The 25,280-nt window shown below is 39.7% G+C and overlaps 1 protein-coding gene across 5 annotated transcripts in view; it reads right to left on the reverse strand.

Moving 5' to 3' along the window:
- Positions 1 to 25,280, reverse strand: part of LOC140464531 (CREB-binding protein-like) — a 204,739-nt gene that overhangs the window by 100,757 nt on the left and 78,702 nt on the right. For 3 of the 5 annotated variants that reach the window (XM_072559707.1, XM_072559706.1, XM_072559704.1), the window contains exons 7-10: positions 16,866 to 16,971; positions 14,531 to 14,665; positions 13,622 to 13,739; positions 5,653 to 5,848 (exon numbers count right to left, since the gene is read on the reverse strand). In XM_072559707.1, coding sequence (XP_072415808.1) covers positions 5,653 to 5,848; positions 13,622 to 13,739; positions 14,531 to 14,665; positions 16,866 to 16,971 — 555 coding nt within the window. The remainder of the gene's footprint in view (positions 1 to 5,652; positions 5,849 to 13,621; positions 13,740 to 14,530; positions 14,666 to 16,865; positions 16,972 to 25,280) is intronic. The other 2 variants (XM_072559709.1, XM_072559705.1) reach the window with 1 other exon arrangement.

Raw genomic sequence — 25,280 nt, forward strand, 5'->3', positions numbered from 1 at the left:
GGAAATGGGACTGGGTGGGTTACTCCCTGGAGGGTCGGTGTGGACTTGTTGGGCCGAAGGGCCTGTTTCCACATTGTAGGGAATCTTAAAAAAAACTAATGGAGCTAAAGACCGATATTTCCCCTGGATCTGATGGTGTGCATTCTAGGATATTTCAAGTAGCTTCAGAGATAGTGAATGAACTGATAGCAATGTTCCAAGAGTCCTTAGATTCTGGAAAAGTCCCAGAGGATTGGAAAACAACCAACTTTTATTTAAAAGAAAAAGTGACAAAATACAGGCAGGCTAGTTAGCTTAATGTCCATTATTAAGAAAATATTTGAGTAATAGCAGAACATTTAGAAATAAAGAATATGGTAATTCAGTCTGCATAGCTTCAAGAAGGGGAAAACACATCAGAATCTTTTAAGGAAGTAACAAGCAGGATAAAGGAGAAGCAGTATGACGAAGAGTATCACACATTAGGCTACTTAATAAACTAAGATCTTACATTATTAGAAGTAGTAAATAAATATGGACAAAGGATTGGATAACTAAAAGGTAGAAAGTTGGAACTAGGAGGCCATTTTCAGTATGGCAACCTTTAAACAGTGGAGTGCCACAGATTAATGCTAGGAGCCACAGTTATTTACAATATATGTTAATAACTTGCAGAGGAAAGTGAATGTACTCTAGCCAAGTTTGCAGATGACACAAAACTACACAAAGAGGATGACAGAAATAATCTACAGAGGGATATAGACAGGTTAATTGAGTGGGCAAAGACTTGATAGATGAATTAGATAGAATGTAGTGAAATGAGGGGTTATACACTTTGGCAGGAAAAATGAACTGAATATTACTTATATGGAGAAATACAGCAGAAAACTATAGAACAAGGGATTCGGGAGCATAAATCTCAAAAGGCTAACATTCAACAGGTAACAGGGAAGGCAAATGATATCCTGGCTTTTATTTCAAAAGGAATGGAGTATAATACAAGTGAGGTTTTCCTAAAACGATACAAGGCACCAGTCAGACCACAGCTGGAATACTGTAAAGAGTTTTGGGTCTCTAATTTGAATAAAAACATACTGGCATTGGAGGCAGTGCAGAGAATGTTGGCTTAGCTGATCTGGGTGTGGAAACAATGTCTTATGAGGAGAGGTTAAGTAGGTTGGGTCTGTACAGGTCATTCTGCTATAATGTGGGTTTCATCAGTGCAAATTGGCTATAATGCAATTGATGAACAGTGAACATTGTTTGAATAATGCAAACTTTCTACTGAACGGGTTGGGTGATTTTCTATTAGCAATCGTCTAAAGCGCAATTTTCTATAGTGTGAGGCTGCTGAAGAACACAACTGTTGCATCATAGCAGAACAACTTGTACTCACTGGAGTTATGAAAGGCAACCTTATTGAAACATGTAAGCTTCTTAGGGAACTTGATAAGTTAGATACAGAAAGGTTATTTCCCCTCATGGGAGAGTTTAGGACAAGAGGGCGTAATCTCAGAATAAGGGGTTGCACATTCAAGACAGAGATGAGGAATTTTGTCGCTCAGACAGTAGTGAACTTGTGTAACTGCTTACCACAGATGGCTGTCAAAGTTGGATTGTTAAGTATATTTGGAGTGGGGACAGGCAGATTTTTAAATCAGTCAGCGAATCAGGAGTTATGGGGAAAATTGGAGTTAGGAATAATAAGATCAGCCACGATCTCAATGAATGGTGGAGCAGACTCAATGGGCTGAATGCCCTGTTTCTATTGTTATTTATGATCATCTACTATAGCATCTATAATGTGTTCCATTTGATTTTGAATTACCCACTATAAGTTGAAGCAAATGATACATACTTAAACTCAGTACTCTATGAAAACACAGTTTGCAATTCTGAATCTACATTTAAATTGCCACACTGCATATACTAAAAAAAGGATGAATAAACAAACTACAGAAGGCAGCAAGGAAACCTCAATGAAATTAGAGATTATTGAGTATTGAGGAAAATTGGAGAGAAATCCTGAAAATGAAGAATGGAAAACGCACTTAAAAATACTTAATCATAGATACAAATATAGCTTTTCACAAAGCACAACCACATTCCATTTCTACAGCACCTTTCACAATTTTAGGATCTCCCAAAGGTGTTATTTAGCTCAACTGGCTAGATGGCTAAAGCGTGGTGCAAAATAAAACCAAGAGTGAGAGCTCAATCCTGTTACTGGGTGAGGTAGTTCTTGGGGTCTGGCTCCTTGTCATGACCCACAGTGTTGGTATAATCCATGATTAGTGAGCCTTGGATAAGAGGATGCTACATGAACAGAGAAAGACAATGCTTCCCAGCCAATAAAGTGTTTTTGATACGTAGAAATTATAGCACTAATTTGAACACAGTGAGATCCCATAAACAGCAACAACAAAATCAATCTTAAAATTAGATTTCAGTATTGAGGTGTGTAATTAGGAAGATTTTTTTTCTCATAAAAGCAATAAAAACTTGAAGGTGTCTTCCCAAAAGGCTAATGGATTACTTGAAAATTTCAAGAGTGGAAGCAAAACTTTCTGTTGGCAAGATCATCAAGAAATAAGGTGCAACGATGGGGAAATAGATTTGTAAATACACATTAGCCACAATTTAATGGAATAGTTGAATATTCTTGAAGGGTGATTAACCTTCCCCCTGGTCCTGTTGTGCTGACGAGGAAATATTGGTCAGGACATAGAGTCGTAGAGTTATACAACACAGAAACCAACCCTTCGGTCTAACCATGCCAACCATAAGTCCAAAATAAACTAGTCCCACCTGCCTATATTTGGCCCATATCCCTCCAAACACTTCTTATTCATGTCTTTTACCGAAATGTCTTTTAAACGTTAAAAATCACACAACATCCAAGTTCAACCTATTTATGTGGAAACACTTGCTTTCAAAGCGCTGCTCCTTCATCAGGTGGTTGTGAAGTCTAAGATCATGAGACATAGAATTTATAGCAAAAGATTACAGTGTCATACAGAGATATATTGAACAAACCTGGATTGCGAAGTCTTTCATCTTTTCGAATACAGGTTTCGGTTCATAATATGTAAATCGCAGAACCTCATTTAAAGTCACCTTCTCGAGATAACTTAAGATTTTATTTAAAAAAAAAGTGATATCTCAGCTCAGACAATAAATTAACATGTGAGATCAGAGTTTGTCTGTATACCAATCTTGAGTCAGACTGGTTCTATTTCCAAAGTGGAATTTACAAAATATTACATGGATTGACTGCCTGCAAATACAAATTCACCCAATAGACTCATATGTGCATGCATGCATGTGGTGTGTGTATGGGGTGGGGGTGGTGGTGGAGTTTTTTTTGGGGGGGGGGCGGAGGGGGGGCATGCACACATATATGAGTGTGTGCTTGCACATGAGAGTGTGTGTTTGTGTGAGAGAGAGCCTGGTAAAGTGTCTGTGTGTGTTTCTGTGGGTGTGTGCGCTTGTGTTCAGAGATGGAATCTAAGCCTGTGAGAGGGTTTGTGCATGGGTGAGAGCGTGGGAGGTGTATGAGGCAGGTTCTGCATGAATGTGACAATAAGAAAATGTGCGTATGTGTGCCTGTTTGAGAGAGAGTGTACAGTGTAGTGGGATCACCCTGTAGTGCTACATGAACACAAGATCCTGGTTGAGGCCATCCTCATGGATACTGAACTTGGCTATCAACCTCTGCTCAGTTACTTTGCATTGTTGCCTATCCTGAAGTCCACCTTGGAAGACAGTCACCCAAAGACCCAAGGCCAAATGTCTATGACTGCTGAAGTGCTCCCCGACTGGGAGGGAACACCCCAGCCCGTTCAGCCTCTCCCTATAGCTCAGATCCTCCAACCCTGGCAACATCCTTATAAATCTTTTCTGACCCTTTTAAGTTTCACAGCATCGACTCATTGGCCCATCTGGTCCAGGTCCTGTTGTAATCTGAGGTAACCCTCTTCGCTGTCCACTACACCTCCAATTTTGGTGCCATCTGCAAACATACTAACTGTACCTCTTATGCTCGCATCCAATTCATTTACGTAAATGGCAAAGGGTAGAGGGCCCAGCACCGCTCCTGTGGCACTCCACTGGTCACAGGCCTCCAGTCTGAACAACAACCCTCCACCACCACCACCCTCTGTCCTCCACCTTTGAGCTAGATCTGCAACCAAATGGCAAGTTCTTCCTGTATTCTATGAGATCTAACCTTGCTCACCAGTCTCCCATGGAGAACCTCGTCGAACGCCTTACTGAAGTCCATATAGATCACATCTACCGCTCTGCCCTCATCAATCTTCTTTGTTACTTCTTCAAAAAAACTCAATCAAGTTTGTGAGACATGATTTCCCACACACAAAGCCATGTTGACTTTCCCTAATCAGTCCTTACCTTTCCAAATACATGTACATCCTGTCCCTCAGGACTCCCTCCAAAAACTTGCCCACGACCGACGTCAGGCTCACTGGTCTATAGTTCCCTAGCTTGTCCTTACTTTCTTTCTAAAAGAGTGGCACCACGTTAGCCAACCTCCAGTCTTCTGGCACCTCACCTGTGACTGTTGATGATACAAATATCTCAGCAAGAGGCCCAGAAATCTCACACACATACCCATCCTCTCTCAGGCTTATACTCCCAACACATCCACACACACACTTTACCAAGCTTCACAAGCACAAACACACCTTTCTCATGTGCACTCATGCTCACTCTCATGCATGCACACACATGCACAAGTCTATGGGGGTGAATTTGTATTTGCAGATATATTCTATTTTACTCAAAAAATGCATAATCTGCAGGCAGTCAACCCATGTGATATTTTGTAAATTCCACCTTGGAAATATAACCAGTCTGACTCAAGATTGGGATACAGAGAGACTCTGACCTCACACCTTTAATGCATTGTCTGAGCTGAGATGTCACTTCTTTTTATAAAACCTTAAGTTATCTCGAGAAGGTGACTTAAATGAAGTTCTGGGATTTAGATATTAATGAACCAAAATCTGCATTCTGAAAGATGAAAGACTTAACAATCCAGGTTTGTTAAATGTATCACTGTATGACACTATAATCTTTTACTCTAAATTCTGTGTCTTATGATGTTACACTCCACAACCACTTGATGAAGGAGCAGTGCTCAGGAAGCTAGTGTTTTCAAATAAACCTGTTGGACTATAAACTGGTGCTGTGTGATTTTTAACTTTGATAACCCCAGTCCAATACCAGTTCCTCCACATCATGGCTACCAATGCTTTTAAATGTTGTAACTGTATCTGAATCCACCACTTCCTCTGGAAGTTCATTCCGCCCATGAACCACTCCAACATCTGGAGGATATCCACAATCCCCTTTAAATAGTGCTATGCAATTGTTTATATCCACCTGATGGGTGGTCAAGGTGTATTCAAAGTCTCATCTGAAAAATGACACCACTGACAATGCAGTATTCCTTCATGATTGCAATGAAGTTTCAGCCCAAACTACGTACTCAAGTTCTGGAGTGGAGCTTAAAACAACAAATTTTTGACTCGAGATGGGAGCGCTAGCAGAGCCAAATCAGACAGCTAGCTTTTGAAGTGCTTGTTTTATGAAGTCCAACATTCCTTTTAAGTGAGAGATTACCTTTTGTTCATCAAGCAGGAATATACTTACTAGGTGGTCGGACAGGTTGGACCTGAGCCATGCCTGGCGCCTGCGACATGCCAGGTGGCTGGCCACCTGGACCTGTCAAGGTTCCCTGGTTTGGCAACATTCCCTGCTGCTGTTTTTGAAGCCGAGAGCGCCTTTTTTCCTCAAGCTCTTTCTGAATCTTGTAAATCTTCTCTGCGAGTAGGTGATAGTATTCATCCTAAATAAAGGCAATAGAAAAATCAAGATTTAATGTATGCTTCTACCAGTTATCAGTGTATCATCTAGTTACTATTTTTGCTTAGGGTGTTTTTTTTTTAGTTCGCACACCACCAAACTGTTTAATTTTATACAAGTTAAGAGACCAGATAAGAAGATAAATTAATAGGCATCAAACTCAATGCACATTTTCCTCAATGCACAGGAAAACAAATCATCAGCAAGCTGTTTTTAAGATCAACATCTGATTTGATTTCAAATTACAAGAGGAGGGAAACTTGCTTGGTGGGTGAATTGAAAATACAATGGCTGTTAATTTCATGTTAAATTAATGAAAAGTCACAAGTTTTCTTAAGTATAATATTTCTACCAAATGCAAACTGAGCAGCATATTTAGCTTGGAAGCCGTGCTGCAATACTTTTTAAATATAAGCTTTAATGTTCAAAAGTGTTATACAGTTTTGTGGTATTCCAGTACAGAAATACCCAACTGCTAGCCAGATACAAATACTGCTTGCCTTTCTGCACCCTCACCTCAGATCTAGCTTCTATTAATGACCACCATATTCAAGCATACCAAAAGCTTAAAGTGAAGTACAGAATTGGAAATGCAACAAGAAAAAGTCTGATACAATAAAACCAACACCTTAAATTACAAGATGAATAAAATGTTAAAAAAAAAAAGGTACAACACCTGTGGTCTCTATCACAATCGCATATTATTTGTGCGCACCTCACTTATAGAGAAACAATTCAGAGCATCTGTTGAACAGTGGCCATCTGAATACCCATTTATTGCTTCTCTCCACAGGACTAACGTTCTAAGATGCCCTTATTTAAAACAACACATAACATGCAAAATAATACTAAGATTCTGCAAAGATTTCCTGTGTTTTCTGAAGACTCTCAGTCTTTCTTTTTCCTTTAAAATCAATATATGACAGGAATACATGAAAGGCAACTCCAAAAGGTTTAAGTGGGAACGCCGTGAACGTCAAACAGTTCTTAGGTTCAATTCCTGGCTTCTGTTGAGCTAACTTCACCTCACAGACACCTGGAGAAGGGTCACTTGAGCTGCAATACTGACACTTCTTTGTCTCCACAACAGCTGCTAGATCTGCTGAGTCTCTGCAGCAATTTGTTTTTGTATATGCAGAAACTTGACAGTTACTATCAGCAGTTCTGGGGTTGTCTGGTCAAGTGGGGTATGATGAAAGTATTTTATGTTTAATCAGCTTGTTTAGATATGTTATGACACACCTCCATGGCCATCACATCCTGAAATGGAACATGGATCGCCTGGCCCAGACTGAGGGGTATAGCCACTGCACTACAATGTACAGATCAATTTCATTAGGAATTTGGTTTGATATTCCCAATGTTCAAATAGCCTGACACTCAGTCTAAGATCACAGAGGAAAAATGAATACCTGAGTTCATGGAACCTGTGGAATCATATCCCAAAATGAGACAGCTTTTGGAGAGGAGACATGAAGTTAAAATTGGCTGATGGGCGGAAGAAAGACATTAATATATGTCTTTCTCAGAGGTGTTTAATTTATTTTATGGAAAGATCCTATTAATGGCACTTGATGCATTTCAGAAAGCTTTTTGAACTTTTGTTTGCTCCAGAAGTACATGAATCTAATCAGGTTAATCCGTTAAAACAGAAAACCAATTTAACTAAATTAAGAATATAGTGAGAAATGATGGCGATGCACAACAAGTCAGGCAAGATTCGAAAAAGGAAGATTATTGGTTCAGATGGAAACATTTCATAGAACGGTTCCAGTAAACAGTTTCTAATAATTCATCAACTGATTGACTTGCTTTGCACGTTGACAATTTTTAGCCTGAATTTTATTTTCACCAACACCTCTTATGTTTAATAGTTGCAATTTCTTTTAAAAATTGGAATTAAACATTTGAGGGGAAACAGATGAAATGTCCCAGCTGTAAAATCAAGATTTGTGATAAATCTTGGAGAACGCAAACCCAAAGTGCTCAATTCCAGATTTAATCAATGAACGAGCATCATTTAAAATTAATAATTATCCCACTTGAATGCAGCGTCCTTTGAAGATGTGGCAGTTGGTTAGCAAGCTGAGCTGTTGAGTTATCATGCAGAAATTTCATTACCATTCTGGGTAACGTCATCAGTATGACTTCCGTGTAACCATCCAGATGCCTCTTAAATGTTGCCAATGGGCCTGCTTCCACCACCTCTTTCGGTAGTGCGTTCCAGGCTTCAACCAAATCATGCTGATGATGTCACCCAGTATGGTAATAAAACATCTGCACGATAACCCAGCAGCTCGGCTTCATCTGCAACCCGAGTTACAGACCTCCGCAAAAACCTCTGAAGATGGGCATCATAGTTTTATTTCAAAGTTACTGACAAATTACTTGAATTATTTCAAAAGGAAATAATAATGTGCAGTGGTAGAAATCCTACCACTGAACCAGGAGGTCCAGGTTCAAATCCCACCGGCCCCAATGGAGTGAACATCTCTGAACTGGATGATCAGAAAATGTCTACATTTCTCTAAATAATTAGCAAGTCAAATAGAATGTTGGCATTTATTATAAGGAAATGGAATCTAACAATTGTAACAGTAAGGTTGAAAAGAAAATACTAATATGAGCTGGTAGGTTTTTGTTGCAGTTGTACATATCTTTGGAGAGACCACATCTGGAACACGGAGGACAGGTTTGGTCTCGTTATTTGAAAATAAAAAATTGGTTTAGAGAATTTCACACAAGGTTCACTCAACTCATTCCTAGGATGAAAACTCATCTCAAGAAGAAAAGCTGAACAGGTTAGTCTCTATTCACTGGAGTTTATAGAAATGAGCGGTGACTTTACTTAACGATGCCACATCCTGAGAGGACTAGACAAGGTGGATGTCAGGTGCACGTTTCTTTACCCGTGAGTAATGAAAACACGGGGGCACAGTTTAAGATAAGAGGTCTTCCTTTTAAGAGAGATAAGACTTTTCTTCTCAGAGGCTTATTCAGAGTGAAATTTTCTTCCCCAGAAGCTAGTGGAGGCCAGGTCTTTTACATTTATTCAACGACGAGTTAGATTTTTGTTTCATGAGGATGTCATATGTTATGGGGTGCAGAAGCAGATCTAAGACCAAAACCAGCTCAGCCAAGATTGCACTGAATAGGGCAGCAGGCTCACAGGACTTAATGGTATACTTCTGTTCCTATGTTCCATGATTTTCCTCCACTATAGTCAGACATGGAGCACGTTAACTTCAGGAACATTCCTTCTAGTCAGCATTTATTCCCAATATAATTAAAATTTAAAAGATTCCCCTGTTCTACTAAGAACAAAGAGAAAACAGCACAGGAACAGGTCATTTGGCCTTCCAAGCCTGTGCCGATCATCATGCCCTAACCAAAGTAAAAAAAACCTTCTGCCCTTATTTGGTCCATATCCTTCTATTCCCTCCCTATTCACATAAACGGGAGAAAGTGAGGACTGCAGATGCTGGAGATCAAAATCAAGAGTGGGATGACAGAAAAGCACAGCAGGTCAGGGAGCAGCCGAGGAGCAGAATAAATCGATGATTTGGGCATAAGCCCTTCAGGAAGGAAGGAGGCCTAATCCCTGGTGAAGAGCTTATGCCCGAAATGTCGATTTCCTGTTCCTCGGATGCTGCCTGACCTGCTGTGTTTTTCCAGCACCACACTCTTCATGTAATCGTTCAGTCACCAACATGCCTGCTTCCACCACCTCTTCTGGCAGTGCAATCCAAACTCCTACCATTCTTGTAACGTTAAAAGATTCAATTGCACTCTCTCGCTGGACATTAACGTAATGTCAAAGGGTTAAACAGTACAGTTTTTTCTCCAAGCTGAACATTCTGGAAGTAGGTGGGGATGACATTCTGTCTCACAGACAGCATGCAGGAATATGGATGACTATCCATCGTAATCCACACTTCATTTGGGAAGCCATTTACTACTATTCTACTGCCATAATCAAATTAAACTCTCATTCAGTCCCCTCCATTGAGAAATGCTTTCATAGCCATCCCCAGTCAATCAAATCCATTTGCGTGATCACCCCATGAGACTGAAGCATATGACACCTACATTGTCTTGGGGAATCACGAAGTCAGGAAATCATTTGCAAAAAGATTCCTTAGAATTAGGACATTTACATTATCTCAGGGGATGACCTCATCCTGCCGTTGTACGTGGGATAACTTGTTATGACGGGGGGGGGGGGGGGGGGGGGGGGGGGCGGTGCTAGGGAGTACCTGTGAGCTTTACCAACTGACCTGTATAAATGGGATGTGTTTCCTTTGTTCGGGGCCTCTTTTGACTTGACTTCGCACACCTGCGAACAGTGTCGGGGGGGGGCGTCAACTAGCTTATAGAGGCTTTAACTGTTTGCAGAAGTTGGTGTGTGCAAATTGCATCACCTGTGTGAAACCTCAGGAAAAGAACCTAACACACTCTGCATGAAAACATTTCCTTGCACATCTCCCTAAAATTTCTCTCTCACCTTGAACCGTGCCCCCTTGTAACTGAAACTTCAATCCTGGGATAAAGCCTCTGACTATCTACCTATCCAAGCCTCTCATAATTGTGTACACCTTATCAGGTCTCCTCTCAGTTGCCATTTTTTCAGTGAAAACAATCCTAGTCTATTTTAACTTTTCCTCATAGCCAATGCAGAGACCATGCAACATTCTGGTGAACCTTCTCTGCAAAGCTTCCACATCCTTCTAATAGTGTTGCGACCAAAACTGCACACAATACTCAAAATGCAGTCTACTAAGAGTTTTATATAGCTGCAACATGGTCTGCCAACTCTTGTTCTCCTGGCTGATGAAAGCGAGCATGCCATATGCCTTCTTAATCACCTTGGCCACCTGCGTTGCCATTTTTAGGGTACTGTGGACCTGCACACCAAGATCCATCGGTATGTTACGAATTCTCCAGATCATTCATATATACTACAAACAACAGAGAACTGAAGAAGATCTCTGTGGAATACCACTAGCTACCGGTCTCCCCTCTGGAAACAAAACCCTTCCACTACTACCCTCTGTCTTCTATAGCAAATTTTGTATTCATATAGCCAGCCTAACCAGAATCTATGTAATTTTAGTTTTTGTATCAATCTGCCATGTGGGCCTTTATCAAATGCCTTACTAAAGTCTATAAAAACTAAATCCACATAGCACTAAACAAGATTACATTTACCTCACCTGCTCTAAAACAACTAAAGATTAAACATAAACGAGAAAATATTGGAAAGAAATATGGAGCAAAAGTAGGACATTCAGCCCTTCAAGCTCTGTTCTGCCATTTTGACAGCTGGCCTTAAGGTTAAAGTCAAGCATCCTGCTCTATCCCCACATCCCTCGATTTTTATACCTTACAAAAGTTTAAAATTTTCAAACTTTAATATACCCAACAACAGAGCATTCATGGTTTATAGGGCAAAGAATTCCGAAGATTCACTTTTCTTTGAGTGAAGATATTCCTTATCACAGCCCTAAATTACCAATCTCTTAGCCCAACACTATACTACTAGCTCTGGTTTCCCAACATTTACATTAAAGCCTAGCATATTTCAATTAGATCATCATTCATTTTCCTAAATTGTATGAAATAGAAGTCATTCTACTCAATCAATTCTCAAAGGAAAACTCTTTGATCTCAGGAATCAATCTAGTGAACTATCACGCCACTCACTTTGAAGCTCTCTTGATTTGGTGAGGGCTTCAATCAATTTTTGGTTTAATTCTAGTATTTTAGCATAAGCCGAATTTTGCATTTGCTATCAATTTAATTGCTCGTTGACTCATCATATTTCTGAACCTCAAAATGCTTGTTTATCTAGAATTATAATGAAACCACTTGTGAGTGTTACAAAACAGTCTGTATGTTCAGTAAAGTGACAAGGGTTTTCAATGCTCCCATTTTCATAGCTGCTACTGATTGGAATATTATTTCATGTAATTCAACATAGCAGTAAGTGTTTTGTTATTTTAAAAAGGAGAAATTTTGTATGTGTTGCAACGTTAAGATTTTTAAAAATTATATCATTTTAAGATTCTGCTAAGCACTACAAAATACCTCTAACAAAATGAATCTAACTTACTCTCTACTGCCAAATTGTGTACATTTTGTCAGCATGTGTAAGGTGGGGTAAAGGGATTGAAAATAAAGCAAAAGTCAACCACGTTTTCACATAAACAACCTAAAATTGTTTTAGGGAGGAAGGAATTACTTCCAATCACCACAGGCAATTAAGTAGCCATGGTGTACAACAGGTTCTGAACAATCATTTGTTTCTGAGTATTACACTTAATCAAAGAAGAAAACTCAAAGATTAAAAGAATCAGGACACAGTACAGAAGCAGTCATTTTGGAACAAACCATGACTCGCAGAAAAAGCAGCAAGAGTAGACCTTCAATAGGATCATGGCTGATCATCAATGTCACTTAATACATTCCTGCTTTCTTTTAATACCCCTTGATATCTTTAAACTTTAGAAATTTATCTGTTATGAAAATATTCACTGACTTAGCCACCACAGCTTTCTGTGGTAGAGGATTCCACAGATTCATTATCCTTTGAGTGAAGAAATCTTTCCTCATCTCAGTCTGAAGTGGTCAACCTCATACCCAATCCACTGGTTCTAGACTCTCCCAACCAGAGAAATCTTCCTCCCCTGAATCGAGCCTATACAGCCCTGTTAGACTTTTAAACATTTCAATCAAATGCACTTTTAAATTCCAGTGAATACAGGCTCAGTCGAATCAATTTTTCCTTGTAAGATAATCCTGCCATCCCTAAGATATTCCTTATGTTCCTCCAGTGCACAGCCTCTATGGCAAGCATACCCTTGTTGGGTAGGGAGATCAAAACTGCACACAGTATTCCAGGGTCTGTACGACTTCAGTAAGACATTCCTATTTTGAACTCAAATCCTTTTGCAATGATGGTTAGTATATCATTTATCTTCCTAACTGCTTTTTGCACCTGTCTATCTACTTTCATTGACTGGTGTAGAAGGACACTCAGATCTCTTTATACATCCACACTTCCTAATATATCACCATTCAAATAATACTTTCTTCATTCTGTTTTTTAAATTGAAATGCATAACTTCTGTTCAACACCATTTACTGAACAACACCAACAGCAGGTCTGTGATTCCAGTGAAACTTAATTATGACAGTTCCACACAGGTTAGTCTAAAGGTCAACTGCATTAATTCTTTGAAATCAGGACTACTTCTAATGAATGTGTGGGCAAATTCCTTCAAAATGCGGCAGCGAATTTGACTAACGTTATTCATTATGATAAACACTTTTGCTCAATGCAGCAGGTACTAGCCACTTAATTGAAGAATAAGACCCTTAACTCTTGGTCCTCAGACCAATTATATGTAATGCACTTGTACATTTCGTAAAACTATGCTCTTTGTTATTAGAGTATACTGCTTAGCTTTAGCTGGGCACCTCAAGTTATTTAGAAACTGCAAATATATAGCAGACCCTTCATTATCTTATGAGTAATATTAATGCTACATGTAAAAATCTTTTATCAACATTCACCCACCTGAAATGTTAAGCACTTTCTTGATATTGATGGACCAGCTGTACATCTGTTTCAAGTTCGTATTATTTTACACACGCAGCTTTCTTTCTTATTTCAAAATGTGACATTTAAATGATATTGTAAGCAGTCTGTGCTGATGTAAGAAGTGGCAAAGTTCATTTTCATAAGACTGCTTACCCTGCTATTAGCAGATTCATACATATCTCCTTCCACTTTCCGAGCATATGCCACAAGGTTTTCCATGCGACGATCCTTCAGTGCTGCTGGGTCAGGAGTTGGAAATATGGCTTGCACACTATGAAAAATGGGGGGTGGTGATGATTAATCTACTTAACCATGAAAGAAACTTATATCACTCTTTACAAATTTCCCAATGCTTTTGAAAGCTATAATCTAAGAAATGCAGCAGCCAGTATGCACACAGCAATCTCCCACCACAAATTCAGTATTAAGATAATCTTTTACTGATATTGGTTGAGAGATAAATATTGCTCAGGACATGGAGGACAACTCCCTCCTTTTACTGAAATAGTTCCATGGGATTCACTGTCCTTCCAATCTGAAGATAGAAGGTATATGGTTCTAAAGGAGAGTCATATTAGACATAAACATTAACTCTGCTTCTTGGTCCACAGATGCTGCCAAACTGGCTGAGTTTCTCCAGTATTTTCTGTTTTTATTTATTATTGAAGGTAGGCAGGGCCCTTGGTTTAACATCTCAACTATAAATATTTAAAGTTCCACCATATATAGATAACTATGCTACTTGAACATTGTTAATGAAGATCATTGCTGTATTGCATGCATTTAACATTCAATAATGTTTCTGCTAGAGATTTTCAACCAGTTTTCACACAACCATGTTTAACATATATCTGACATACACAACTCAGAAATTTACTTATTCAGTTCAGCCTGGCTACAACTTCAGCCTTACAACTGCCTCCACTCTGAACAAAATCTGTCATTTGCATACAAATTGATGAATTCAAAAAAGGATTAGAGTCACAGCGTTGCAGTCATTCAGAATTCTTGCATTGAGAACAAGGGATTTCTTAACATTTTAATTAAGTATTGGATACTCACAGCTTATGAACCAGGTGATTGCGTAGATCCTGAGTTACATGTTCATGCCACGGTTTACGTACAGCACTGGTGGAAGGTGCTGCTGTTGGCAATGTGCTAATATTACCAACATTTGTGCCATCACTCATCATTTGACTTAAAGAAAGTAGGGAGACAGGTATTATTTAAAAGGAATTCAATGACATTGCAGTTTATAAAGTTCAATCTTTAGAATCTTGGAACAGTTACAGCATAGGAGGAGGCCATTCAATCACTAAGTTTGCACTAGCTCCAATAGAAATTCAGTTAGTCTCCAGTACTTTGACTGCAATCTTCCAATTTTTTTTTCATCTTTCAGTGCATATTCAACTTCCATTGAACTATCAATCAGGGCATTCTAGATCCAACTGCTCACTGTGAGAAACATGTTCTCTCCAGCACTTTTTATTTTGTCTATCACCTCAAAGTCATGTCCGATGCTTCTTGATCCTCCTGACAATGAAAAGTAGTTCCTTTCTATCCACTCTGGTTGGACCCATGATTCTGAATTTCATTATCAAATCATCTGTAAAGCTCCTTTCTCCAAGGAAAACACGACCTGCTTCTCATATCTATCCTCATATTTGAAGTCCTTCACAACCTTTTTCAAGAGCTGTGCTATATTTAGACAAAATACTCTATTTGAGCTTAAAACAGTATTTCATAAAATTTCTCATAACTTCCTTGTTTTTGTGCTCTATGCCTCTATTCATGAAGCCCTGGAACCTTTCAACAATTTTGCACGTATATCTCCAGGTCCTTTAGAATTGGAGGCTTCAGTTCATACTCCTTCCTTAGGTTCTTTATACGAAACTTTACTGAATTAAAGTTCATCTATCATGCGTCCAACCTATTCCATTCCACCAGCCTATCCATGCCCCTCAGAATCTGTCACTATTTCTAATTTTGAAATTGTGCCCTGCACCCAAAGGCCAGGCTTCTAATATATATCAAGAAAATCAGTAATTCTGGTACTGTATTTTTTCCTCCAACCAAACACCAACAGCACTTCAAAGTGTTAATTAAACTTTGTTTTGTCATTCAATCAGCTTTGTACGATGTCACCACTATCCCTTTACTTCCATGAGTCATAATTTTGTGAACAAACCTGTTGTGTAGCAGTTTATCAAAAAAATACTCCTTGGAAGACCACATACAAGACAACAACTGTACCCTCATCAATCTTCTGTGATCTCAAAATCCCAATCAAGTTCGTGAAACAAAATTTGCTTTTAACTAACGTGTATTGGATTTCCTTGAATGTATACTCGTCGAAGTAGCTAATTTTATTTTAATTTTATCCCCTCTCAAAAATTTCTCAACAATAAGGTTAAATTGATTGGTCTATCAACACCTCCATTTCCACCAAAAAAGACACTCATTTGAAATGAATGGCAGGTTTTGGAAGTTTTCATGGAAAATTTTGTTCAGCAATCCATAATTCATATCAAATTCTATAATTAACTACAAATTAACTGCTTGACTAAGCTAAATCCAGAAGATAAAACAATGAATAAACAACTTTGCAGATACATTCTAAGACATTGGAAATTTATTTCCAATAATAATATTACTATATTCAACAGGTGACTTTGGCAACACCTGCCCTTTAGCACAAAATGAATTTACAAAGACAAACCAAGCTTATTCCATACAGGAGTAATTATAAAACAAATTGAATTCATCACATAACGAGCTACTTTGACAGGTATTTAAAAATGTGTTCAAAGTGGTAAATGATAGGAAGTATCTTAAAAAGGACGGTTTGTGGGCACATGGGTGAAGGTGAGACAGAGCGAGAGGGGGGATGGGGGTGATGGGAGAGGCACCAAGAGAGATAAATATAGAGACAGAGGGAGAGATTGTGAAAGTAAAGAAGGGGCAAGGCGCAGGGGTGGGTTAACAGAGGCAGAGCACAAGTGTTGAGGAGAGGAAAACGAGAGAGGGAGTAGGGGTGGGGTAAGAGACAGAACAAGACTGAAAGTGCAGGTATGGAGGAGAGATAGTGCCAGAGAATGTGGAGGGAAGGGGCAGAATGATTATAGAGGTGTGGGAGAGGAAGAACAATGTGGGGCTGTGGAGGGGTAAAGCAATTTTGTACATGGATATGGCAGGGGAGGGAGGAGGCAGTGCAAAAGAGAGCATGTGGGAATAGAGACAGTGCATCAGAGACCACAGGACAGCATTCAGCAGAAACCAGTCAAACATGGAACTTTGCAGATCCAGCTCACATTTTCTATGTTGACTGCAATACAGAATGACAAACCAGAAACCAAATTATGCTGCTTCAAGTTTTTGAAGAATGAAAATTTCTTACTTTGGTGTACCAAGGGAAGGTGGAAGAGCAGAGTCAGACATCAAGTTTGACTGATCAGGGGTTGGAACTCCCATCCCTCCTACCACATTTATCTGGTTAGTAGCTGCTGAGAGAAAGTAATAGTCAGTAAAGTAAAGCCAATTCATAATTCAAAAGCTTGACTTTTCACTTGTATCCTACTGGAGTCATCCCAACAAATAGGTTACAATCCTTTTTTTTAGAAATAAACTAATTATTGGAAACAAAAGAAAGCCACAAATTGGAATTTTGTGTTAAAAGTGTAAAAATAATTTGCTCATTCAAGTCAGCTTCCTGACACACACAGCCTGTTAAATGATCAATTTGGAGATGCTGGTGTTGGACTGGTAACTGGTAATAATTACACAACACACAACTAGTAGTTGCAAATAAACCTGTTGGACTATAATTTGGAGATGTGTGATTTTTAATTTTGTTATATGATTGATAGACTCATCTTGCAACTTTGGGGATTAGATGGTAAGTGATGTAAACAACCTAGGGGAGGAAATCACAGGACAGAAAACCAGCCCTTACTCCCTCACTTATGAGAATATGTTTTCTGTCAAATAGTATTGTATAACCTACCAGAGGCATTTTTTTCAAATTAACAATACCACAGAGCCTTTGGCAAGTATCCACAGCCTGCCCTCCCTCACGGACTACTGGCTGGTCGTGCAGAAAACACTGACAAAGTTTTCTCTCCTCAACTGGAAAACGATCAATGCAAGCCAAGCAAGAGAATTTTTAAAATAGTGTTGAAAACAGATATTCCCTCAGATTTGCTTCTTACTTTTCTGTATACATATTTGCCCAACAGAGTTCCAAAACTGCTGCCAAAGATGCTCTCTGGTCACCAAAAGATTTATTGTGGTATAATTTCTGCGGAGGCATTTGTTTGCAGTGGAAACCAAAGTAAGTGGCAGAGGATCAAAAAGCGCACAGAACTTCTGTCTTCTTGGTCTGTACTTATATGCTTTCAACATAGAGGCCGATTCTGCCAAGACAACTTGAATCCAGTCATCATTACACAACAGACAACAGCAGCATGGACAGAAGAGCCCTTTGTTGAGGCCATCATTATTTTTATGTCATCTTTTTGGTTTGGGAATGCGAACTGTAAGCCATGAGCTTTTGGACTGATGTTCAGCTTGTTTTAAAAAAATGAAGAACGAACAAACTGATATTTGCTCATCAGGTGAAGCCTTGATTCTTGTTCAAAGCACTCTCTAGATGCTTCGGTTCTGGAGATACACTCTGCTCAAACATATGGCAGATGTCTGAATCTTAACTTGGGTCTCACAGGGAAGTATGGTGCCAGTCTAAAAAGGTAAATGTTGGAAAAAAAAATCAGAAATTGAAACCAAAGTTTGAAATGAGTTTGGCACTGTATTTAAGTCATAAGGATTGCGGCAATGAAGGCTACAGAACAATGGCTTACTGATCCCTGGTTATCCTTTCATTATCAATTTATTGAAAGTTTGGAGAATAACATCTCAATGATAAGTGAATATTCCTTGGAACCTACTAAAAGATGTTTGCACGTATCGATCTCATCAAAATCAAGGAAGATACAATCTTGTATGTTATGTGATGTTGATGTTATGGATCATGGATCTACTTAAGTTAACTGGTCAGTTACATTTCATTTATTTACCTTTTAACTGTTTGGCTGTCTGTCTTTGAGAGACTTGGGGCTAGAATCAAAGAGGAGTGGGCTTAAATAACAGATATTAATGAGATTACTTGTTGCTTAACTTTACCCTGCTAAAGCTACTGTAGTATTAATAAACTGTTAATAATTTTGTTTAAGCTATAATTTTGGTGCCCAGAATTGGTTCACAAAGTTTGATATTTGTTGCTTAAAATGTTAGGAACCATTGGGCAATTTGAAAGGTCGAGTGTTGCAAATATAAGGATAGGGAGGCTGATTTGATTTGGCTGTCTATCTCCATGTTGCAACACCTTGAATGCAAGACAGTATTGACAGAATTTGGCATCAAAAATAAATAGTAACAGGAATCAATAGGATTCAAGGGTTCAGGGGAAAAACACTCCTCTGCCTGAAGTCATATCTAGCACAAACAATGTTGAGGTTGTTGAAAGGATCACCATCTCAGTTACAAGGTAATGTCCTGAGCCTAAAACCCTTTAGCATTTTTTTCCCCCAAATTATTTGCATGATCATAGGATGTGGGCATCACCGGCAAAATTCTTAATTGTGCCTGACGAGATGGTGATGATCTACGTCCTTGAACTGCCACGGTCTTTGTGATAAAGGTACTTAATCATAGAGAGCTCCAGGATATTGAACCAGAGGTGAAGAAAAGGTAATAAAGTGCCAGGATCAGACAGTGTACGACTTGGAGGGCAACACAGATGTCATGGCACTCCCAGAAGCCTGCTGCCCTTGGCATAGCAGATGGCAAAGATTGAGAGATTTTGAAAGAATTTTAGTGAGTTGCTACAGTGTGTCTTATTTACTGCGCGCACAATTGCCAGAGTGCATTGGGCTGAGTTACTTCCTGCAAAACTTCCACCCTCTGACCTGTTCATTACTTCATATGATGAGTGTCACTGCAAAAAAGTTGTTCCCCATCCCTAATTTGTATTTCAAATGGTGTGGGATGTCTTCTTGAGTACTGCAATCCATCTACTGTTAGTAGACCCACAGTACTGTTAGGAAGGGAGTTCCAGGTGAATGCACAACAACAGTGAATGAATGGCAATATAGGTCCAAGTCCGAACACCAGGCAACTTGGGTGAAATTTACAACTGGTCTTCCCCAGTTTTGCTTCTAGGTATTAGAGAAATTGCAAGTTTGGAAGGCACTGTCAAAGGTTGCTTGGACTGTTGACACAGTTCATCATGTCGATGGTACACAATGCTGTCAATGGTGGAGGAAAAAAAATTATTTAAAGTACAGAATAGGAAGTTGATCAAGCGGGCTGTTTGGTTCTGGATGGCACGATCTCCTATTGCTGCTAGAGCTACAAATTCAGGAAGTGGAAATTATTCCATCACAATTATATCAGTCCAAGTCTGAGTGTTGTCCAGGTCTTGCTGCATTTGGACAGACTGGTTCAGTGCCAGAAAAGTTGCAAATGGCATAGACCATGATTCAATCATCAGCAAACATTCCTAATTATGACCTGATGATGGAGTGAAGGACATTGACGAAACAGTTGAAGATGTTTGATCTAGCCGAACCTGAAACTTTTATAGCAATGTCTTATGGGTAAAATAATTAGCCTCCAATAAGCACAACCATCTTCCTTTGACTATAACCAGTGGAGAATCTCTGAATTCCCTGACTTCAATTCTCCTACAACTCCCTTTGATATCTTATTCTGACAAATGTTAATATCAAGGGCAGTCAATCTCATGCTACTGGAATTCTGCTCTTTTGTTCATGTTTGGCCAAGATTTGAAATACGATCTGGAGATGAGTTGTCCGAAAAGAACCCAAAAATGAGCATCCATGAGCGAATTATTGGTGATCAGATGCTGCTTGATACTACTGTCTATGATCTCGACCATCATTTTGATTGAAAGTACAAAGTACAATGATGGGACAGTAATGAGTTTGGATATATCATTTTCATTTTTAATGAAGGTATATGTTGACAATTATCAAAGTTGTTGGGGGAGGCCAGCATCACAGCTGTATTAATCAGAGGCACAATTCAAGTCTTCACTGGAACAGCCAGGATGTTGTCAGGGCTCACAGACTTGAATGCCCCACTACACTTAGATCATGGCTCGAGCGGTAACACACCTACCCAAGTCACAGGGTTCCAAGTACAAGTCCAGGCCAGGGTTTAAGCACAAACAAAAATGCTTATACTTCAATGCAGGATTAAGGAGGTACTGCATGGTCAAAAGCACCATTTCCTCAAATGCAATATTAAACCAAGGATCTATCTGCCTATTTGAGTACTTTATACATAATTATTTTGGATGAGATGTGCAGTTGGCCCTAATGTTCTGGCCAATATTTATCACTCAAACAGGTCACTGAACTTTGTTGTGTTCTCTCCATTTCAACAATGACTATATTTCAAAAGTACTACACTGATCATGAAGCATTCTGAGATGTCTCCTAATTCTGATGATCTTTGTAAAAACGCAAGTATCTTCATTTCTTGGTACTACTGAGTCAACTGAATTGACTGAAAATTGGCATCTGTGAAGATGGAGACCTCAGAAGAAGGCAGAAATAGAACATCTGCTTAGCACTTCTGGTTGCAAGTGCTTCAGCTTTGGCTGTTGCATTCAGTTGTTGGGATCCAACGCATTAAGGATAGGGATATTCATGGAGCTTCCTCTCCCCATTTGTTGTTTAATTTTCCACCACTATTCATGACTGGACCTGTTAAGTCTCCATGAGTTTTTAAAATCAGATCTGTTATAATCAGCTTATACAACTTTTTAAAAAAAAAATAGCATGTGGATTCAGCTGTTTAACATTCATGCAGTTCAGTGCTGAAGCTTCACCAGACTGATAACTCATTCTCAGTCTACCTGGTGCTGCCTCAGGCATGCTATCCTATAGTCATCGTTGGACCACAGGCTTGGTTGTAAGGGTACAGCGAAGGATATCTTGTCATGAGGTTATCAATAGCACTGAAAATTAAGTCTGCTGTTGCTGATGGTCCTAAGCGCCAAATGGTTGCGTAGTTTTGAGCTCAACGATGCACCATGAATCTAGCTTATCCTGCAAAACATGATAGAAGTATCCTTAAAGTGAAGCCCAGATTCTGCTATACTATTATGAAAAGATGAACCTGCAAGTGGTAGATTGGCAAGGGCTGAGTCAGTGTCGACGAATACGATAATCTTCTCTCCATTGTAAAATCAGTTCCATCCAAATGCCTCTGAAAATGGGGTAATATTTGCCCGCATGCAGCAACAGCTGGCAAAACTTTAAGATTTTGGCTGATAATTTGCAACAAAATATCTGTTGGGCACAGTGGTATACAACTGGGAGAGTTGCACTGGGAGTCCTCAACATTAACTCCAGACTTATGAAGTCTCATGGCTTTAGGTAAAACATGAGCAAGGAAACTTCCTGATTACCACATATCATCCTCACTTGGCTGATGAATCGATACTTCTCCATGTTGAACAACACTTAGAGGATGCATGGAGGGTGGCAAGGTGCAGAATATACTGTGGGTGGGAGATTTTAATATCCACCAAGAGTGGCGCAGTAGCAGTACTACAGATCGAGCCGGTAGGGTTTTAAAGGTCATAGCTAGACTGGGTCTGCAGCAGGTGTTGAGGGAACCAACAAGAGGGAAAAACATGCTTGACCTAATCCTTACTAAACTACTGGCTGCAGATGCATCTGTCCATGAGAGCATTGGTAAGAGAAACCACTGCACAGTCCTTGTTGGGACAAAGTCCCTCCTTCACATTGAGAATATCCACCTTCATGTTGGGTAGCACTGTCACCATTCTAAATGGGACAGATTTTAAACAGATCTGGCATCTCAAGACTGGGCATCTTTGAGGCACTGTGGCCCATCTACAGCAGCAAAGTCATACTCCAGCACAATGTGCAATCTCATGACCCAGCATATCCCCAATCAATCATTTCAATCAAGCCAGGGAACAACCCTGGTTCAATGGATAATGCAGGAGTGCAGGCCAAAAGCAGCATGAGTCACATCTGAAAATGAGTTGTCCACCAGGTGAAGGTACCAAACAAGACTACGTACGTGCCAAACAGCATAAGCAATAAATGAGAGAGAGAGCTAAAGGATACGACAACCAATGGGCCAGATCTCTAAGCTCTACAGTCCTGCCACATCCAATCTTGAATGGTGGTGGACAATTCACTGGAGGAGGAGACTTCATAGTTATCCCGATCCTAAATGGTGGGAGAGCCAAGTGCATCAGTGCAAACCATAGGGCTGAAGAATTCACAGAAACCTTCAGCGAGAAGGTTTCTCGCTGTCTCCCTCCAGTGGTCCCCAGCAGATGCCAATCTTCAGTCATAGAGATGTACAGCACGGAAACAGACCCTTCGGTCCAACTCGTCCATACCAACCAGATATCCTAATCTAATTTAGTCCCATTTGCCAGCATATGGCAACATTTGCCAGCAATATCCCTCCAAACCCCTCCTACTCACATACCCATCCAAATGCCTTTTAAATGCTGTAATCGTATCAGTCTCCACCACTTCCACTGGCAGCTCATTCCATACACATACCACCCTCTGTGTGAAAAAGACCCTTAGGTCCCTTTTATATCTTTCCCCCCTCACCCTAAACCTATGCCCTCTGGTTCTGGACTCCCCCATCCCAGGGAAAAGATCTGTTTATTTACCCTATCCATGCCTCTTGTGATTTATAAACCTATATGAGGTCACCCCTCAGCCTCTGATGCTCCAGGGAAAAATACCCCTGCCTATTCAGCTTCTCCCTGTAGCTCAAAACCTCCAACCCAGGCAACATCCTTGTAAATCTTTTCTGAACCCTTTCACGTTTCACAACATCCTTCTGATAGGAAGACCTAATAGGAAATGCACACAATATTACACATATAGCCTAAACTATGTTTTGCACAGCCGCAACATGACGTCCCAAATGCTATACTCAATGCTCTAACCCATAAAGGAAAGCATACCAAAGGCCTTCTTCACTGTCCTATCTACCTGCGACTCTACTTTCAAGGAACTATGAACCTTCACTCCAAGGTCTCTTTCTTCAGCAACACTCCCCAGGACCTTATCATAAAGTGTATAAGTCCTGCTCTGATTTGCTTTTTTAAAATGCAGTACCTCACATTTATCTAAATTAAACTCCCATCTACCACTCCTCAGCCCATTGGTCCATCTGATCAAGATCCCGTTGCAACCTGAGGTAACCTTCTTTGCCGTCCATTACACAATTTTGATGTCATCTGCAAATTTACTAATTATACCTCCCAAGTTCATATCCAAATCATTTATATAAATGACAAAATGTAGTGGATCCAACACCAAATCTTGGGGAATTCCACTGGTGACAGGCCTCCAGTTTGAAAAGGAACCCTCCACCACCACCCTCTGTCTTCTATCTTCGAGCCAGTTCTGCATCCAAATTACTAATTCTCCCTATATTCCATGAGATCTAACATTGCTAACCAGTGTCCCATGATGAACTTTATTGAACGCCTTACTGACATCCATATAGATCACGTCCACCGCTCTGCTCTCATCAATCCTCTTTGTTACTTCTTCAAAAATGTCAATCAAGTTCGTGAGACATGATTTCCCACGCACAAATCCATGCTGACTATCCCTAATCAGTCCTTGCCATTCCAAATACACATAAATCCTGTCCCTCAGGATTTCTACTGACAACCTGCCCACTACTGAAGTTCGGCTCACCGGTGTATAGTACCCTGGATTGTCCTTACCACCTTTCTTAAATAGTGCCATCATGTTTGCCAACCTACAGTCTTCTGGCACCTCATCTGCGACGATCAATGATGCAAATATATCAACAAGGGGCCCAGCAATCACTTCCCTAGCTTCGCAGAGTTCGAGGGTACACCTCAACAGATCCTGGGGAGTTATGCACTTTTATCCAGCACCTCCTTCTCTGCAATTTAGACACTTTTCAAGATGTCAACATCTATTTTCCCACATTCCATATCTTCCATGCGCTTCTGCATAGTAAACAATGATGTAAAATACTTGTTTAGTATCACCCCCATCTCCTGCTGCTCCACACATAGGCTGTCTTGCTGATCTTTTAGGGGCCCTATTCTTTCCCTAGTTACTCTTTTATCCTTAATGTATTTATAAAAATCTTTTGGATTCTTCTTAAACCTATTTGCCAAAGCTATGTCATATCCCCTTTGTGCCCTCCTGATTTCCCTCTTAAATATATTCCTACTGCTTTTATACTATTCTAATGATTCACTTGATCTATCCTGTCTATACCTTACATATGCTTCCTCCTTTTTCTTAACCTAAATCTCAATTTCTTGAGTTATCCAGCATTCCATACACCTACCAGTCTTTCCTTTCACCTTAACAGGAATGTACTGTCTCTGGACTCTCGTTATCTCATTTCTGGAGGCTTCCCATTTTCCAGTTGTACCTTTACCTGCAAACATCTGCTCCCATTCTGATTTTGAAAGTTTTACCTAATACCATCAAAATTAGCCTTCCTCCAGTTTAGAACTTGAACTTTTAGATCTGATCTATTCTTTTCCATTACTATTTTAAAACTAAGAATTATGGTCGCTGGCCCCAAAGTGCTCCCCCATTGACACCTCAGTCACCTGTCAGGCCTTAGTCCCAAGAGTAGGTAAAGTTTCGCCCCTTCTCTAGTAGGTACAAACATATACTGAATCAGAAAACTTTCTTGTACACACTTTACAAATTTCTGTCTATCC

Source organism: Chiloscyllium punctatum, chromosome 40 (assembly GCF_047496795.1).
Source record: "Chiloscyllium punctatum isolate Juve2018m chromosome 40, sChiPun1.3, whole genome shotgun sequence".
Lineage (NCBI taxonomy): Eukaryota > Metazoa > Chordata > Chondrichthyes > Orectolobiformes > Hemiscylliidae > Chiloscyllium > Chiloscyllium punctatum.